The following is a 19,477-nucleotide window of genomic DNA, read 5'->3' on the forward strand; positions in this document are numbered from 1 at the left end:
GAAAAAAAGACAAAAAGACAAAAAAAAAAAAAAAAATAGATGTAAATGAAGATATAGCTCTCTGATTTCCCTTGTACATGAGCAGGTATTTCTTGACAACCCTATCTTGCTGAAGAACTGGACTAAAGGGAAGAGATGTTAGAGGAAGAGTTTGGAAAGAGAAGGCAGCTCAGAAAGGATCCAAATCAAGGATGAAAAGGCCACAGAAAAGGAGGAAAGTAGGTAGACCCGATACACACAAATGGAATTGTCCTGAAGTTTCTAAAGATCTCTGTGGTGAGCTTGTGGACAAGGAACATTTATTGAGAGAGAGAATCACTCTGGGTTCTACATGGAATATCAAAATACACTGTCGGCCTGGTGTCTGCTCTCAAGGAGCAAACAGCCCTGCTGGGCATGCGCCTGACCTAGGTTCAGTTCCTCACCATGAAGTCGATGTTGCTGTCCTCATTCCGGAAATACTCCATCAGCTTCTCAAATCGGTGCAGCTCCTTGCACACCTGAATGAGCAAACTCTCAGTGAAAGGATCTGCCCCATGCAGAGTCCAAGCCCCTGAGTCCTGGTTTCAGGAACATCATGGCAAAGGGACTGGTTCAGACCAAGTTTAACTACAACTCTATCTATGAAATGAACCATTCTGGACACTATAGAAGAAAACCCGGGACTGGGTCTCTGGTCCCCCACCAACTTGCTAAGAAAGCTCAACAGAGCCTTAGGCTGGGCTTCGGATGCCTCTGAGGGTAGGCCAAGAAGAAACACAGGAGTCTGATGCTGCTAAGTTATTAGCACAGGAGGAAGGGAGTCAAGCCATGGCTAAGGCAGAAGGCCGAGGTCCTAGCGGGGATGCAGGGGAGGGGCCATTATGCAGGAAAGCCCTCTGCTGAGAGGGATCCAGAGGCTCGTCTGAGCCTCTGGGTTTCAAGGAGGAAGAGCCATTTCCTGGTTTGAACAATGGATGCTAGGGAAGAGGTCCAAAGAGGAGGAAGGGGTGGGACCAGCAGCTGTGGCTGGATGTCAAGGAATCCTATGTTTAAGCAGATAGGGGTTTCAGAGCCAGGCCCAGAGGCTGGGGAAATTCCACATAGGAGCTCTCTCCCCTCTTACTAATAACACCCAGGAGACATCCTTGCTCACCTTCTCCTCCCTCTGTAAACACATCTGCTTTGGGTTTTACCGGTGGGTTTACTGCATCAGAACCACCTCTGGAGTCTCTCTTTTTTTTTGGAATTGGCTGTTATGGTGATCCTAACCCTTGACTTTTGGTATTATAACACTGTGCTCTAAACAACTGAGCTAATCGGCCTGGAGAGTTTCTTAAAGTACACATACCCAGGCCTCCAGTAGGCCTAGGGTGGGGCACAGGGATCTCAGGTGATTCTTTCTGATGCATGGCCAGGTTAGGACCACTGGACCACAGCACTCAGCTATTTGAGGGCATCCTTCACTGGCCAATCAGGGGGTCTCCCAGCACAAGATCCAGTAAAACTGAAGTTCTGGTTTTGGTTTTGAAAAAGTGTGTATGGAGGGGAGATGGTTGATGTGGAGAGGGAGGTGAGGGGCAGACTGCTTAGCTAAGTACTGGAATGTTAAGATCACTGGAAATCACAGGAAATGGTGCTTACCTTACCTAGCTCCCACCTTCTCCCCTGCAAATACACAAACATGTGAAGGCAGAAGACTGACCTCTTTGAAATTGTCAAAGGCAGCAAGGATGATTTCGTGACCTCCCCGCACCAGACACACAGCTGCTAGGAGCTCCAAGACAAGGGCTTTAGTCCTAAGGGGTGAAAGAGGAAGATCAGCACCCTAACTCCCTATCCCAGCCACACAACAGCTCACTTCTGTGACTGGGCGAGTACTTTCGGAGAGTGGAGAAAGCCTCAGTGGTGAGGGTACAGGGTCGATTTGGGAAAGATGGCAGTAGAAGAAAGGCTTGCTCCTTCAATAAGCTGTGCAAAGAGGGAAGCCATGGACACTCCTCCAGCAAAGGTGAGGGGGACAAACCAAGGCTCTGACTCTGGTTACAGGACCTCAAGGCCAGGCAGAACTTCTTGTCAGAGACAAGTGGAGCCCAAATCTCCCGAGCCCTGGGCAGAGTAGAGGAAAGGGGAGGTAGGGAACTCACCTTGGATTCTTGTTGTTGAGGCTAAGTGCAATCTCATTGACAGCATGGGGGTGGGACATGACCAGATTGAATCCATACTGCAGGGGAAAGGACAGAAGGAGGGGATCTTGATGGTGGGGAAAGGAGAGCCCAGCTAGGTCTTCTTGGCTGTAGCCCCACCAGAAAACCTGTCTTTTACAAGCTGGTGCCATCCTAGCTCTCCTGGTTAGGCAGAAGAGGTAGAGCACCCATGGCTGGTGCTGCCCCCTTACCTGATAGTTCATGATGGCTCTGAGACAAAGGATGCAGACGTGGACATCATCCTTCTGGCTCACCAGGCGGGAGTTCTTCAAGGCCCTGCGCCCAGGGAGAGTGCTATACCTGGGGGAGAGGGACCAGGCAAGTCAGGTGGGAGCTGATGTGATGTGCCTAGGAGCACTCACCATCACCCAGACAGTGCTGCCCCTTAGTGGAGGCAGAAAAGAGGGAAAGAGGATGTTGTACCAACAGCCAAGAGAGACAGGGTGTAGATGGCAGAGCAGTCAGCCTGTTTTCACCTACCTGGACAGGCTTTTGTCAGCAACTACCCAGGATTCCAGCTTTACAACCAGTGCCCAAACCATGCAAACCCTAGATATCCTCCAAAACACAGTAGTTGTGTAGGCCTTCCTAGTCCTTGGATGGGTCCAGAGAGACATTCATCTGAGCCTTCCCTCATCTTCCACACATTCTGTGGGTCAGGAGCATCTTGGCTGTCATCCCACTTCTATGTCCCAGAAAAGGCATCCCAAAGGCTTCAGGAGGGCCAGGAGGCTATGTCTAGCTTGCACCACCCCTCCACCCCTTCCGTGATGTTTCATGAAAATAAGAGGAAGCACATATCATGCTTGTGCATGACTAGAATGATCAGCACTATCAGACGGATAAAACCCAAAGGAGACTAGGAGAAAAGCATGGCCATGAAAGAGACAGAGGCCAAGGAGAAGATTCCCAAAGGCTTCAGGAGGGCCAGGAGGCTATGTCTAGCTTGCACCACCCCTCCACCCCTTCCGTGATGTTTCATGAAAATAAGAGGAAGCACATATCATGCTTGTGCATGACTAGAATGATCAGCACTATCAGACGGATAAAACCCAAAGGAGACTAGGAGAAAAGCATGGCCATGAAAGAGACAGAGGCCAAGGAAAGGGCCAGAGGACTCAAAGAAAAGCCTCCCAGAGTAGGAAGGGGCTCTGAGAAGTCATTCAGTCCATCCGCCTACCTTCAGGCAGGATGGCTCTTAAGACATTGCAGACAAATGAACACGTTGCAGCCTTGGAGAGAAAAGGCCTAAAGGAAGAAGCGAAGGGAAGGCGAGGGGCGGCAGGTTGGTGGGAGCTGGTCTCCAAGCAGCTGATGGGGCAGAATGAAGAGCTAGAGGGAAACAGACATAGGACAGGAATTGTGTGAGACATGCTCTGCTCAAGAGACCCTTGAGGAATGGCAGAGTGACAGTGAGAAATGGAGGGGCCCCCAGAGAAGGGGGTGGAGGGGGTGGGCTGCACCCCAGGTGGGGTGGGCTCAGCTGAGAACCATGTACTTACCCAGGACAGACTGCTGGGCAGAGTCAAGGAGACAGAGAGGACAGACCAGAGACAGACTGGCAGGCAGAGGGCAAGAGAGCTGAGCCTGGAAGCGAGAGTGGAGGGAGGAGCATGAGCACTCGCCACTTTTAACTGAGACCTGGACTGGGGGCCAGGGGGGAGGCAGCGGGCAGAGCGAGAGCACACATACCGGAGCACAGACTGGCGCGCAGAGCGAGCGAGGCTGTTGGTGAAGGGGGCCGACAGGGCGCTGGGTGGCTGCAGGTCCTCAATCGACCTGCTCCAGGACCGGAGCTTGTCAAATGCACCATCATCACCACTCTCCAGACCCTCAAAGTCAAACCTGGAGCAGGAAAGGACACACATGCGCACATACAGGCACATACACAGAAGAAATTCAGTGCCAAGGCTCCCAGCGATCCCACCCCTACCCTTCAGGCCTCTAGGGCAACACGAAGCAACGGCAGCAAGAAGGGAAAGCAGAATTGGGCAGCAGAGACTCGACCATTGTAGGGAGAGCCACCAACACAGGACAGGGGCAGAGTAGGCACAGGCAGCCACTGAGAGAGAGATTGGAGGAGGTGGGAGGCTGCCGAGGTCAACTCCTCTGTTCCCCACCAGCCAGGTGACACCAGGAAGAGTGGCCTGGTGGAGCTGGCAGTCTTTCTGCACTCCTAGACTTAGATAGGACATCTCAAAGAATTTGCCCCCCAGAGAGAATGGTGGGGAATGGGCCAACTGCAGGTCTTGCTAGTTGGCAAATGGCTGTGGCCACATGGCCTCTCAGTGCCCCGAGGGAGCCCAGTTGGTTCTGGATTGGGCAGGTCTGAACAGCAAACCCAGAGTGGGATAGTCCTTCATGTTTAGGAGGAATACCACCACCCCATCTTAGCACTGGGTTTTAGTGGCCAACTATTCTATAGTTCTGGCAACTTGAGGTTTCTAGGTTTTTCTGATATAGAGGCTTCCCTGGAGGAAGGTTGAGAGTGTGGACTGGGGTCCTGCAGTCTAGCCCCTGCAGGAGTTAGTATGGTTTGTTTGTTACTTCCTGCTTCTTGGACTAGATGTCTCCCACCATTAGCAGTCTGTGAATGTGGCCAGGGCAAGGAGGACAGCCAAGATCACAAACTCACAGGGCCTTCCTTCTCTATACATCCCCACATTGGCACATACCCCCTCTGAGAAACAGTCCTGCTCCTCTTTCCTATCCTCTTCCCCACTGTAGGTCACTAAGGACTGAAGGAGCATCCCCTGCAGGCTCTTCTTCCCAAGGATCATTCTGCTCAGACATGCACAGCTCTGGGGTCAAAGGCACAGTGGCCAAGGCTTTTTGAGATAGGAAGTGATATCCACAGATGCCTGAATGTTCCGAAGGAAGTGAGAGCAGGCTTTGGAGTCTTGATGATCAGGAGGTGTTTAATGCGGCTCTCAAGTAGACATCAGAGGAATCTTCCTGACAGGGAAACAGCTTGCTGGTGGCTTCCCTCCATCAATAATAGTATTCCCTAGCACTGGTACATGCAGTTTACAAATAAATGCCTTCACTCTACTTCTATTTGGCCTTACTCTTTTCCTCTCAACCCTTCCCAAAACACATACTCTCTCCTCCGCCCTCCTCCCTGAGTCCCGAGTCTTTCTTTCTTTCTTTTTTTTTTTTTTTAAAAAAGGTACTGTCATGCATCAAAGGTACTGCCATGGACACTATAATATTGAAGTTCCAGTGTATTCTTGGTTTAGAGCAGTTGGGATTTATTTGCTTTTCAAATAAGAGAGATAGGCTTATTTGGAAAAATGATCTACAATCTTTTTACTATAAAAGCTCTGAATTTTAAAAAAAAAGTCAGTTCAGCAAATGTTTTTCATTTCTTTCTATTAAAAGAGGCCTGGCCAGTTAGCTCAGTTAGACTGAAGTCTTATAACACCAAGGTTACGGGTTCAGATTCCTATACCAGCCAGTTGCCAAAAAACAAAAACAAACAAAAAAACCCTCACACATATGAATAAAAAGATAGGAGGTATGATTTATGCAAGGATGGGAATGGGGAGAGGGCAAACGTTGGTTTTAACAGAGGATAACCTGGAAAAGGTGAAAGAGAGGCCAGATGTAGGAGAGGTATTAGTTAACCCCTCAGGAGATGAGATTGAAGACATGCTGGACAAAGGAGAAGGGCCAAGGGGGCAAGGACAGTAGAAAGAAAAGTGAAAGTCTAGGCTAGGGCCGAGTCCCAGGACTAATGGGATTTTCAGTGGTGGGGAAAATTGGAAAAAGTCACGGGCAAAGCAGAAAGATTGGTCTCCCTAGGGCTGACATGTCTTGGGGATATATCTGAACGTGATGGTCATCACATTTATTGTCACTATAATCCCTCTTTCCATATATTTAGGTAATTAGGTATACCACTTTGAATAATAATAAAATTAACAATAAAGCTGCTACCACAATATAGATCGAGTATGTTCCAAACACGACTATGCTTTAACACACATTATCATCTATTCCTTACAACAGTCCTGGAATGTGGACCCCCTTTCATGGAAGAGGACACAAACTTGCTTGAGGTCACACAGATAGTAAAAGACAGAACTGAGACCCAAATCTAGCTTTGTCTGACTCAAAATCTCTCATTCCTTCCACTACGTTATGCTGTCTTTCCTGTACTAACTCTTCTGGTAGCCTCCAAGCCCCAAGCCTGCTTGAAAGTCTCCTGAATGTTTCGTTGTTCTGTCCAGGTCAAAGGTTGTGCTCACTGCCCCTGGGCTCTTCAACAGTGACCTGGAGTATTGTCTTCAACAATGACCTCTCACATCTGGAGACTCAAAGTTGCTTCTTGAAGACTCAACTCTGCAAAAATGAATGAATCCCACCAGGGCATCTCTCGCAGAAGCCAGGACATTTCCTTGGATTGCTCACAGCCTGGCACTTGGAAAATTGGGTTCTGATTCCAGGCTCCTTTTCCATATCTCTCTATTCCTGCTCCCCAAAACACATCTTCTACTCCAGCCAACTGGCATTTTTCACTGATCCCCAGACATCCCCTTGACTTATCTGTCTACTTACATACCACTGCCTGTGCTACTCTCTCCTGTCCTGGGATTCCCATTCCCATCTTCACTGTTGCAATCACTCTTCCTCATCAAAGTAGAGTGGGACTGTGTCCTCTCCTGTTGGTCCCCAACCTTAGCCCCAGCTGGTACTCACATGACAGAACACTGGGCAAAGGACAGGTAATCCACCAACACATCCAGGCCTTTGTTTTCATCATTCAGAAACTCCCGTACCCACCTGCAGATAAAGGGAACACAGTGGAGGGGGTCTGCTAAAGTGGGTCAAGGATGAGGAGAGTGTCAGGTCACACCTGTCTGACCCAACCACACCCCCTCCTGGATCCCTCCAGAACCAAGCACTAGGCTAGGAAAATTCTGAAGATCAAAGCCCATGAAAGACCCATCCTTAGTCATGTCACCAGCCTGGACCTCCTAGGCAGGGGAGCCAGGGATGGAAAAGTACAGGCCCTTCCAGTACCACTCACTTTATCGTGAAAGTGCTTCCGCCATGTACTTAAGGGCCAGGGCTTAATCATTTTCTGTATCCCTTGTGTCTAGCAGAAGGCCAGGCACTTTGTCCTTGCTTAATGTTTGCTGGAAGAATTGGAGAGGTATCAAGAGCATTTACTATATTCACCTGTACAGAGCTGTGCTTGACAGAGACCAGCAAGTCTCCAACCTGACTGAAGTCTCAGTCAAGATACAGGCAGGAAAAGGTCAAAGGGAGCTCTGGAACAGAGGCATATTGGGCCTCAGTGCTCTGCACTGAGTTCAAGGAAAGGAGTTTTGGGAAGTAGTGAGCAAAGTGGGATGTGTGGGAGTTCTGTTTAGTCAGGGTGAGTTTGGCAGAACTGAAAAGACTGGGGGAACAACCAGGAACTCAAGGAATTCCAGAATGTCTATGACCACTCGGAGTCAGACTGAGGACTGATGTCTACTAAGCCAGGAAGGCAGGAAGGCAGACAATTAGGCACCCTAGGGACAATGTCCTAAGATATTTTTGCCCTTCTGCCGTCAGTCTTTTTGGGCTGAGACATCCCTGGAATGAAAGTCAAGTGTGAATCGAGGGTACTGCTATGACAGATTCATTCCACAGAACAGAGAGACATAAAACTCTTGGGATAAATAATTTACTCTCCTGAGTGCTCTACTCCCTCAAAACATCTGGGGTCTTCATAGGCCAGCTGTTTCCAAAGTGCCTTACAGGGATGCTTCTTCCCCACAGCTGGAACATCAGTGCCATGTTGGCCGGCCACACCCCGAGCTATGGAGAGAGGCTAGAGCTGGCGCACCAGGACTGGCTGAGATTTGGCAGCAGGCTCTGGCTGAAGCTGACTGACACCGGAGCTGCCTGAAGTTCGTTTCCTCTCTGGGGGCCGACAGGCCTCCCATTTCCTGTCTGTCTGCTCTCCAGCTCCCCACCCCCTTCTCATTTCCTGTCTGAGTCTATACTGCTATTTTCGGGATCTTGTCACTTTGAGGAGAGGTTAAAGGGCGATTAGGCAAGGCAGAGAAACCAATACAAACTGGGGAGAGAGGAGGAGCTGGAGAGGCTCTCAAGTCCCACTTCTCAGCCTGCCGCACTCCAGAGCCTGAGTTCCCATCTGCTGCTCCTGCACACCCAGCTTCTGCAGGCCCTGGGGCTGATCAGGCTGTGACCAAAGTAGGATCCTCCTCTCTCCATCTTGCCCTGGGCTCTTACCACCCTGAAGCATCCACACACCAGCCCTATAGTCTGACAAACTCTTCCTGCCCAGAAATCCAGGAAGGATCCTAGCCCTCCCACATAACCCTACCAAGAGAAGCCTCAGTTCAGAAGCCAGGGGCTCCTAAAATGCCAGACTCAAAGCTATTCCCTGGGAACCAAAGAGCAGATCCAGACCTCTAACTTGTGTGCCAACTGCCAAGAGGCCCCAGGCCTGGGAACCATGCTCCTCTGCCCCCAGCTCCTGGCCAGCAGCCAGAGGGACAGACAACAGGTAGAGAAGGCAGGCAGAATGGATTGTCACACACTGCTCTGTGGTCCTCTCCCAAGAAGAGCAGACCCCCATCCTCACCCTGACTACAGCAGGACTTAATAAGGAAGACAGAAGGGCCTGAGAGGGAGGAAAAGGCTGTGTGGAGTAATGCAGGGGGGTAGGTGGTGTCCAGGGCTGACATCTGTGTCACTCTTGCCCTCACATACAAGGTAACTGAGGAGCTCCTGCCAGTTCTTTCTTCCCTGAAGGATCAACCAAAGAGGAGGCTTGGCCACACCTTTCACAGTGGCTTGGCTTTTGATGTCTGGTTCACAGATGAGGTATGGAAGCCATATTCTGGCCACTAGAATGTAGCTACTGGGGCCAGGAACTGTGCCTTTCCTGTTCTCTCCTGTCCCATTTCCTTTGTGACTAGTGTTGCAGCTGCCTACATACAGGTGTACCTTCTCTCTAAAGAGCCCAGGCAGGCTCGGCTTGAGATTGGATGAGTGGGCCGTTGCCATGACAGGAGAGGAAAGGCTGATGATGTCACTTTGCTCTTTTTACCCTACTCTCAGAAAGCCCAGGAACCTGAGGCTGGAACCTGCCCAGCAACTCCACCCCAACCCTAGGCTTCACTTCTCACTCACATAAGTGCTCACTATTTGTGCCAGGCCCCTCAGTCAGGTCTGTACCCTGCCTGCAGTTCTACATCAGGTGTCCTTCACTGCTTTTTGTGCATGTGCGTGCACACACACACAAACACACACACACACATTCACTCACTTTCACTAAATATACCCTTGCTGCTTACGGTTTCATAAAACTGAGGTCATTGCCCTTTTTCACCATACCTCATTAGCCCTCTGCCTACTCAGCAATTCCTGGTTCCCCACTCAGAGATTGGAAAAAAAGACTCCCACAATTCCTAGGGGCTCTGTCAATGGGTTGGCAGTGCCAGGGTCTGTGAACATAGAAGATGTTCAACTCCTGGCCCCCACTGCATTATATCTTCTTTCCTCGTGTTTCTAGAAGTTTCTTCTCACGAACTGAGATTGTCTTCTCCAAAACAAGCAAATAATCTGGGCACTGAAAACTCCAAGTAGTCACCAAATAGGAACTAGGTCTCAGCTGCCCAGTGGAACATGTTCCCCCGACTCCCAGCCTTCTCTGGGCCTCGACTGGCCCAACACCAGGCCACAGGCAGACTCCAGTCTCAGCTGCTGTGGGAATGTCTTCCATTCAAAACCACAGGCTGAGGACCCCAGGAGAGGCCCCAAGCTTGCCAGAAGCATCCAGTCAGCAGCTGGCAGAGTTGAGGGGGAAAAAAGCCAGAAAAGGAACAGTATGAAACTCTGGGGAACCAGAAGCCACTCAAGAGGCAACTCTGCCCTATGGTAGGGAAGATAAACAGGCAAACCATCCTCAGAAGACACCACATCCTGTGTGACCAAGTGACAGCCTGGGGCCAGGTGAAAAGGCTGTGATAGCCAAATCCAACTCACCCAATGTGGTTGGTGCGAAGTGAGATCTCCAGCTCTCTTAGGACTTTGGTGGACTCCTGTACTCTCCTCCTGAACTTCTGTAAACATGGAATTTTCTGTCATTGATGGAGGATCCCAGTTGAACTTTACAGTAGAAACAACAGGGGTAGAAAAGGAAAAGGAGGGGATACAAGAGGGTAGTTAACAGACTTTCCCTCCATTACTGGCCAGTCACTCCAGGCCCTGGCCTCAGAACCCAGAAATCCAATTCCCATTGCTCAGAAGCAGAGTCAAAGAGTTTTCTCCCAAACCCCACAGAACTATAAAGGGCAGCAAGGCAGGGCCTCCTGCTTCATACTTCACCTTCCGAGTTACACTGGGGTCCAAGAAGCTCTGGAGTTTCTGGATGTAAGTGTGAGGAGGATTTTTCACCTGGAATCGTTCCTGTAAGGCAAACATGCATATGTGTACAAACATGCATATGTGTCCTGAGGAAGTAGAGCACTCATAATCAATGTGAGGGACTCAGCATCCTAAAGTTGTCACCTGGCCCTTAACATCACCCAAACCCCAGGTTCCCTTCCTTGACTTATCCCCAGGTGCTTCCCATCTGTTGCCATCGCCTCGTCCTCCAATTAGTGCTCTCTGAGCCAAAAATGTTTTTCTATGTCAAAACTATTTAGGAGCCCACGGCTTGCTAAGAAGATGTGGGGATTACAGAGCTATGAACAGTACCCAAAATAAAGATATGATTGGGAAATGCTGTTTCCTGCCTGGCCAACTGATGGACAGGGGTTGGGAAGGCCAAGGTGGGTGGGGGGGGGGAAGTTTGGCCTTGTAGAATCCAGTTTTCTCAGCCCTGAACCCTGCAGTTGGGACTGGACTGGTTTTGCAGCATTAACACAGCTCAGGGCTGCAATACACTTTCTGCTCCTTGCCCAGGCTCCAGGCTCCAACAATCCAAAGCAACCTCAAATGTTGAAGGCTGCTTTCAGCAAGGTCATTCCTTGGTCTCTTCTATACAGGGCACAGGACCATGTCCTCTCTATTTTGGCCCAACCCCCTCATCTTACTCAAGAGAAAACTCAAAAAAAGACACTTAGCATTCACTACCAAGATATCTTAAGAGCTGTGGGATGGAGGGGCTGGAAAGTATCAAGGAAAATGATATAATGTTAGGAAAGAGGACCTAAAAACAAATGAAAGAAAAAAAAATTGAGAAAGTTGAAATTATGTGACTTAGAAAAGACTGAGAGATTGTTAAAGAACCTCAATACTAAAGGGTTACTATTTTCCAAACCCCAGTCCGGTGCTAACCACCTCCTTTTAATGCAGAAGACAGGGAAACAGGCCTTTGTTGGAGAAGAAGGGAGTTGGACTAGGATTTCTGAAGCACAATCCTAGCTTAGGTCAAGCAGCATGACTTGAGAGGCAGTTGGACAGGATAGTGACTTGGCATCTGCTTGCTTGAGCCTGACCCTGGCTCCAATACTTACCAGCATCAGGCAAGTTACTGAGCCTTGGGTTCTTTATCTAGGAAATGCAACAGTGCCTTCCTCAGAGGGTTTCGTGGGGATTAAATAAGATACTTCAGTGTGTGTCCAGTACTTGGTCCATAATAAGAACTCAATAAACATTAGCTATGATTTTGTTCAGAGCTTGAAAAGAAATAACAAATTTGTTCATGACAAAGCTCCATGGCAAAGTGCAGGGTAAACACACTGCCCACACTCTGCACCAGCTACTTCCATACCTACCAGAGATAAGGAAGTGAAAGCCAACTCTCCCAGCTCTGCAGAGAAGCCTGTCTGAGTTCACAGACTCATGACTCGTGATCTTCAAATGCATGCAGGGGAAATGGCCAGGTCGGGGTTATTAGAAGATCTCGATTTTGAGCAAAGTAATGATCTCTATTCTCTGGACTGGAAGAGTCCAGCTCTAAACACTATTATGTAGGGAGAGCTTCCAGTCTTTGACTGTTCTGAGATTTGGGAACAGGAGACTAGGGGATTAGGAATTCTCATTCCTAGAGGCTTATAGATAATGAGAAACACCCTGCTACTTGCCAGGTCTGGGGCAGAGTGAGAAATAAAGGATCCTTTGGAGTACCCAGACAGGCACAGCCCTAATCCTTGGGAAAGGCAGAAACAGGCTCTGCTGGGAAAACTTCCAAACTCCTCCACAGCTGACCCTATACCCAAGACCTACATAAACCACCTTCAAGCCACTGCCCAATGGAAGAAATCAAGACAGTCCTTTGCAGGAGCTACAGGGGAACTTGGCCTACCAGCTCTTGTCTCTGTTCTGAGAGTCATCTTAGAACAGAAAGTGAGCACAAATGGAGGCCAAGCCCAGGCCAGGATTCCTCAAGGGATCCAGAGCTGCAGTCAATGCCTTGTTCAGCCCAAGACAGAACTCTCCACCTCCCTGCCTCTCCCCACATCCCATACCTGGTCACAGATCAGATCCCACTTCTTCTCATTGTCATATTGCCGCAGAAGTCGGGCCTTGTCGGGAGGGAGGTTCATGGAGCTCTGAGGAGAGAACCTGAGTCAACAGGGCTGAGACTTCCCCCAACCTGGAGGAGAGAAAGGCTAGACTACCCAAACCTATCCCCCTCCTGGGCCCTCTCACTTCACCCTGATACTCTGTCATTGATTTGGAAGGCTTGGAAAGGCGAAACGGTCCTCCTTCCTCCCCTTCATATTTAGTTGAGTTTGGTTGAGAAATGTTTCCCAAACCACAGGTCATGGAATCAATTTAATGAGTCAAGTTAAACCTTATGTTAAATGCAAATGAGCATTAAAATACAGTAGGATAGAAGATACCAGAATTCATTGCAAGTAGGAAGTATAAATGTTTCATGAAGCTTTTGTTTCTTTTATATTTCATGTATATACATGTGTGTGTGTCATACACACAGAGGTCATGCTGTAAAATGTACTTCTTAACATAAAAGTCAAAAAATTTGAAAGCTACCAGTTTAAAACAGCAACTTCCAATCTGCCTTTCCCCCATGACCTGAGGGATCCGGTGACTTTCCCGCACCATGCACTCCCATGGGCGAATCCTGACCCACCCCCAGCCTGTGCAGATGCTGCAACTCTACCCTTCTTTCCCATATCAGCCTACAAGTGGATGAGAAGGATATTAGCATAAATATAACTGCTCAGATTTTTTAAGGAAAAAATTTACTAAAGTTCAGGACTCTACTTATTAGTAGCAAATTACATGACATACCTCCCAATTAATGAAGACACAGCAAAGTGTCCTGATGCCTTGTTGAATCCCTCTAATGCAAGATATTTAAGGACAGCACAAGAATCATTTTATTTTGTTCACTACTATTTGCTGAATGAATAAAGTGTGAGGGAACGAAGCCTAAGGCATCTGTGGACAGCCCCACCCACGCCAGGAGGCTACCTTCCCCTCCTTAATCCCTCTTCAGCCAAGCCTCTCTTCTAATCAGTCCACCTGCCCCCGTTCCAGGCCACAGACTTTGCCTCTGAAGGTAGCCTGATGCTTTAATCAGATCACTACACCTGCCCTCCCCCCCATACTCCTGAATCAAATATGATCAACCACCTGAAGCATCACAGCTGCCTGATAACCCACATGGCTTCCCGCAGACCCAGTCTCGCACCAGTACACTGTCAGCCATCTGGAGAGCCTTCCTCTTGTCTCTCTCCTTTACCTAGTGTCCTGAGTTCAGCTCTAACTCCCTGGTAACCAAGCATGACCACTTGGTTTACCTCTGCCCACTCCTTGACATCCTCATCTCTGGGGACATGGATTGTGTGCGCCCAAGGTACCTAAGGAGTCACATAGGCCCTACATTATTCCAGAATAAGCAAAAGAATCTTGGGAGGGGATCCTCCATTTTCTAAGGAACCAAAAGAAAATCTTTAAACATCATTTATTTCTGTCATACTTATCTATTTAATATGTACTTATCTCACAATACTATTAAACCAGCTGTATGCTCACCTAGTCCCTAAAGGACTGTGTCTATTCTTATCCTGACATGCACCTAGTGTAGAGTAAGGTGATGGTAAACCTATGATTAAGAGGTCCCAGTTCTGAGCTTTGGGTCCAGCTACTTGCTGGAAATAGGGTCATTATGGCTCAAAAAAGCAGGGTTGATGTCTCTGGTTCAATGGAAGAATTCAGGACTACACAAGTGGGGCAAGTGAGAGAAGAAAAAGGGAGGAGACCACCACATCACACCTCTCCCCATGGTTTTTTTTTTTTTTTTTTTTAAGATGACCAGTAAGGGGATCTTAACCCTTGACTTGGTGTTGTCAGCACCACGCCCACCAAATGAGCTAACCAGCCATCCCTATACGGGATCCGAACCCGTGGCCTTGCTGTTATCAGCACCACACTCCCGAGTGAGCCACAGGCTGGCCCTCCCCGTGGTTTCTGCTAACACATGAATCTCTCTGAATTTCTGCAGGAGAGGGGCTAACCAAATCCTCCCCAGTAGTTCTCTCTGGAACCACTTTGCTAAGGGCCAATCCTGGCTTGTCTGTGCGGATAGCAGGATGGGAATGGGAGGCCTGAACAAAACAGGGACCCAAAAGCCAAAGGCAGGCCCAGAGTAGGTCCTCAGCCTAACTTGGGCCAGGATGCTGCCAGCTGACCCCAAGACAGAATTGAGCAGAAACAGTCCTCAGGACTGGTCCTGGCTCTGTGCACATCCTGAGCACATCAATGTCATCTGAACGTTTCTCCCAAGTCTATGCCATGAAAATAGTTTTCTGTTGTCTCCCCTGGAAGAAAGCTGTGGGGAGGGAAGAGGGGGCTGCCTGTTGCTACTGGGGCAGACTTTACATCCTGTCTACACCAACTTCCTCCCTAAGCCAACCACTGTCAGCTGCTGTGGCCTCACATTTCCCCACCAGCTAAACTGGTGAGGAAATGCTTGGTCCCCTCTGGGCTTCAAAGACTGAGCAAAGTCATCCCCTTTGGGAACCCTGGCCTAAGAACATGGAAGAAGCACATCAGGGACCTGGTAAAACTTTAAATCCCCAGGGAAGGTGAATCCCCAGAGTATGGAAACAGGTGGCAGAAGCATGAAGCAGCTCTGACCACAGGCCCACGTCCTTCTGTCTAGAGCTTTGGGTAGTACTTTCTGGACAGTGCTCTCAGCCTCCTCTGTTTCCTCTGGGCCGAAGTGTGATGAGGAAGAAGATGGGGAAGGGGAATTCCCCCAGCTTCCAGCATTCTCACTATACGGGGTCACTGACTGCAGGTGGGAGCCACCTGCCAAGGGCGCAGGACCAGGACGTGGCTGGGACAGTTCTCTTCCTCACAGACAAGGGTGTCAGGGCTTCTGCCTCCACCTGATAATGTGTGTGAGTTCAGCAGGGCTCCAATTGTCTGAGGAAGCCACTCTGCCCTTAGGAAGGACAACTTCCTGAGTTCCGGGGACAGCCAGGGAGCAAACCTGATATGGTTCCAGTCTCAAAGGTTTGTTTCCTTGAGATTTTTCTTCAGTGGCTGCATAGAAGGCAGAAACTGTTTTTCTTCAGTAGGCTCACTGAAGGCAGAAACTGAGCTAAATTCCTTCTAACTCTTCATTGAGGCCCTTGTTGAACAGAAAGGAGGCAGCAGGTGTCTTGGAGAGGAGAGGGCACTGAATGTGGGTGGAGCTGGAGATCTTAGGCCTAAGATCAACTTTGGGTTCTTCACAGTTACCGAATCTTGGTGAACTCATCCATAAATTGGAGAAAATCTCACTACTTTACAGGGTTTTATGAGGATTAAATGATAAATATTTTGTCTGTGTGTGTCTGGAATGCTGTGGGTGTTCAACGCAGTTCCTTTCTCTTTCTCCTGAAAATCCTCTGTACTGTTCTGACATCCCAGGGACCTGATCCCTTGCTCCTGGGTTGTCTCCCTATCTCCGCCTCCACCCCTCCTTCAGCAACTGCTTCTCAACACTCAGAACAATCCTTTACCGCTTCTTTGATTCCTTCTCTGGTTTCCTCCAAAAGTAGGAGGCAATTTAAATACCACTGTCCTTGGGCAGGGGCAGGACAGAGACCCTAAGGAGGGAGTTAAGGGAGACAAGTCACAGCCAAATCCATCACAATAGGAGATGAGAGAAGGGAAGATGAACTCAAACTGAAAGCACTCTGGGACTGATTTCTAAATCAGAGGGAACCAGCAAGAAGCATAATAATAAAAACCTGTAAAGGGAAGAAGCCGAAAGGCATGGATCTGATGCTTCTCCAGCAAGGCTGCTCTGGTTTACTGCCAGTTTGAGGCCAGGCAGATGACCCTGCTCAGTGGGTTCCATGTGAGCAAGGACCCAGTCCATCCAGCAACATTTCCTTACTCCCCACCTGACCTGTCAGCTCCAGTGAAGCCAAGGAGGAGGGAGGGGCTCTGGTCACAAAGGTTCCCTCCCCTTTCCTACTCTGCACCACCAGCCCAATTAGCCCCTCCTTGTTTCCTTCGCACTGCAAGGGAAGGGAAATGCTGATGGGGTTTGGAGTTTCTTTCAAAGCTGTGGGCCCCGCTCTGGGACTTGCCCCTACTCTGCCAGTCTTCTTGGGTCAGGCCTGGGGAAAACCCAACAAACGGAAATAGGAACCACCAAAAATTCCCAACTACTTCTGTTGGTCTTAGTTGATCACGATAAATCTTAGGAACATAGACAAAAATGGCATAGCTCATCTGAGAGACAGGGAGTGAGATGTCTGAAACGTTCCTGGAAAAGGGATTGTGGAGGCTTTAGGGAAGGCAAGCAGGGGCTATTTTGAGCAAATACATAAAAGTGAATTGGCGGTTTTATTAAAGTTTCCCATCTCAGAACCACCTCCCACCAAGTTTCCTATGGCTGGTAGCTCCAGCTTCCATGCTCAGCCCATGGAGATGGGGAGCCCGGGGGAGCTAAATCTAGAACTGCCTTACAGATGAAGTGACACACTATCCTGGGCATGCTTCTCCACATGCTGCTGAGCTCCTGGATGTAGCTGCCACAAAGTCCTCCCTGGCATACATAGATCAGCCCATTGCACAAAGAAGCAGAGATGAAAAGTTGTGAGAAGGCACAGTTTGGGAGCCCAGGAGACTGCTGTAGAAGGAGCTGTAACTCTCTGTTCCCACCCTGTGTTCCTACTAGGATCCCCCTCACAAACCAACCAATCTGCCCCCCAAGTCAATGGCAAAGCAGGCAACACAAGAAACAAAGGCCCATCACCAGCTGCCAAAAGGACAGAATGGACCAGCCTGCCCTTCACGTGTCTCTACTAGTGGGCAATAGGCTCAGCTGTGGCCAGCTGGGCTCTGCCTCCCAAAGGGCAATAGCCCAAGGAGGTGGGAGGTACCAGCTCCTACTGCCTTGGCCCGTTGGTGGCCACAGCCAGCCTGGCCGCAGTAGCAGCTCCCAGACAATGAGAGTTATTTTCAGCCAGCACTTTAACACAAGCCAGCTGGCCAGTATGCAGGGCGGGAGTCCTCCTCCACCCAGCCCGCCCAGACAGCAGGGAGGCCGGACAGCCCAGCCCATTGCTCTCCACGTCACTGTTTGTTTATCTCATTGTTTCAGCACAGCTCTCCTAACTCCCCCACCAAACTGCGACCCTGTCAAAAGAAAACCAAAAAATCAGAGAGTTTGATCAAAGGTCCAAGAGCTAAAATTAAAAAAGGTCTAGACATGGTAAGCACAGCTGCCCCTCCAAACCCCCACACTTTTCCCCAGCCCCGTTACTGGCTGGAGTAGCACAGGGGAGGAAACGGAACAGATCGATGGCCAGATCTCACTGCAGTCCCCACAGACCAAGGCCAAGCCTGGCTTCACTGCCAATCTGGGGAGATGAAGCTTAAGACTGTTTTCCTCACCGGCCTCCCTCCCATCCTCCTCTCCAGAGCTTGGGTTTAGAGATTATAACTTGAAACAGATAGCCTAGAATAAGCCCAAATCAACTGTGAAAGGTTCTGGGTAGAAAACTCTATGCTGAGGCAGAAAGGAAATCACAGGAACAGTCAAGGACACTTGGCTGGAAGGAGAGGCAGCCCCCTCCCCAACCTTGATGGAGTCAAGGTAAACACATCAAGCAGGCACCTGCACACCAAAGCAGTCAAGAATAGGAAGGGGTGGAAGACAGCACATACCTCCCTGGCCTCTACGCCTCCAGCTCTGGTTCTGCCACAGCACATCCTCGACAGTGCAGCTCCCCATTGCTCCTCACCTCCCTCCCTATGTGACCCTGTGCACAGGAGCACATGGGTACAATACAAATCTCTAGGCCTGAGTTGCTCTGTTAGACATATGGGAAAGTTTTGGGGGTACTTTATGAAAAAAGGCATCAAAAAAGTGGGTGTTCCTTGACTTACGTGTCTGTAATGGCTTAGGTCTGGCTTTCTGTTTCTAATTGAAGCTATTACTTTGGGGGTGAGCTGCTAGGGAAAAGCCAGCTCTCACAGGCTCAGAACCATGTCTGGAGAACATGCTTCTGTGATCACTGATGACTCTATAACCAGAAATGACTTGCTGAGCAGTTACGAGCCAAGTCCCCGAGCAGCTAGGAGGAAAAAGAAATGGATTCACCAGATGTCTCCAGCTGAACTCTACAATTCACATCAGGGAAGTCAGATGAAGGAGAGGTCCTACAAGGCCAGCATCACTCAAACAAAGAAATGGCTTTTTCCAAATACAACTCTACTCCTGAGGCCTCTTCACCCTGGAGGCTTCCTCCATTTGATCTTGAGAAGGCAAAGGAAATTGGCTACGTCCCCAATGCCAGTAAAGCCCCCAGCTCTACCTTCTGCCACACTGTTGGCCACACACCTGATTTCAGGTAACCTCTGCAGGTAACCTGGTCCCCAGACCTTTGCTGAGGCCACTCCTTCTGACCTGCCCAGTCAAGAAGTACACAATCTCAGATAGGAGAACTCCTGTTATCCCTTCTCAACTGAGCCCTCAAGCCCTAGCTAAAAAGTCACTGCCACAGCAACTTGATCTGTCTGCTGGCTCCTCAGCCCCTCCTCGCGGTTAGCCAGACCCACGCACTCCTCGATTATGCAGAATGGAAACTATTCCACTGGGGGCAGCTGGTTTTCCAAAGCTAAGGAATCTTGGGGTAGAGCCTCACATTCTCCATCCTGCCTGGGGAACCCAATAGGCAGTGCTACTTCTCAGAGGACACAACAGAGGTCGCAATATTTTGGGGGTCCCATCCTCCTCTCTCCCCACACCACAGCCCTTCTCTCACTGAGGCCCAGGTCTCTCATCTGTCTTTCTCATCCATTCCCACTGTCACCACCCAGATGGGCCCTTATTGTTCCCTCCC

The 19,477-nt window shown here is 49.4% G+C and overlaps 1 protein-coding gene across 4 annotated transcripts in view; it reads right to left on the reverse strand.

The window, feature by feature from the left end:
- The window catches only part of FMNL3 (formin-like 3), a 55,567-nt gene that overhangs the window by 10,507 nt on the left and 25,583 nt on the right, over window positions 1-19,477 (reverse strand). For 3 of the 4 annotated variants that reach the window (XM_008582863.1, XM_008582843.1, XM_008582851.1), the window contains exons 2-10: window positions 12,626-12,709; window positions 10,539-10,619; window positions 10,197-10,273; window positions 6,888-6,971; window positions 3,879-4,031; window positions 2,378-2,486; window positions 2,127-2,203; window positions 1,685-1,778; window positions 426-500 (exon numbers count right to left, since the gene is read on the reverse strand). In XM_008582863.1, coding sequence (XP_008581085.1) covers window positions 426-500; window positions 1,685-1,778; window positions 2,127-2,203; window positions 2,378-2,486; window positions 3,879-4,031; window positions 6,888-6,971; window positions 10,197-10,273; window positions 10,539-10,619; window positions 12,626-12,709 — 834 coding nt within the window. The remainder of the gene's footprint in view (window positions 1-425; window positions 501-1,684; window positions 1,779-2,126; window positions 2,204-2,377; window positions 2,487-3,878; window positions 4,032-6,887; window positions 6,972-10,196; window positions 10,274-10,538; window positions 10,620-12,625; window positions 12,710-19,477) is intronic. The other variant, XM_008582859.1, reaches the window with a different exon arrangement.

The sequence above is a fragment of the Galeopterus variegatus genome, unplaced genomic scaffold (genome assembly GCF_000696425.1).
Source record: "Galeopterus variegatus unplaced genomic scaffold, G_variegatus-3.0.2 Scaffold95, whole genome shotgun sequence".
Lineage (NCBI taxonomy): Eukaryota > Metazoa > Chordata > Mammalia > Dermoptera > Cynocephalidae > Galeopterus > Galeopterus variegatus.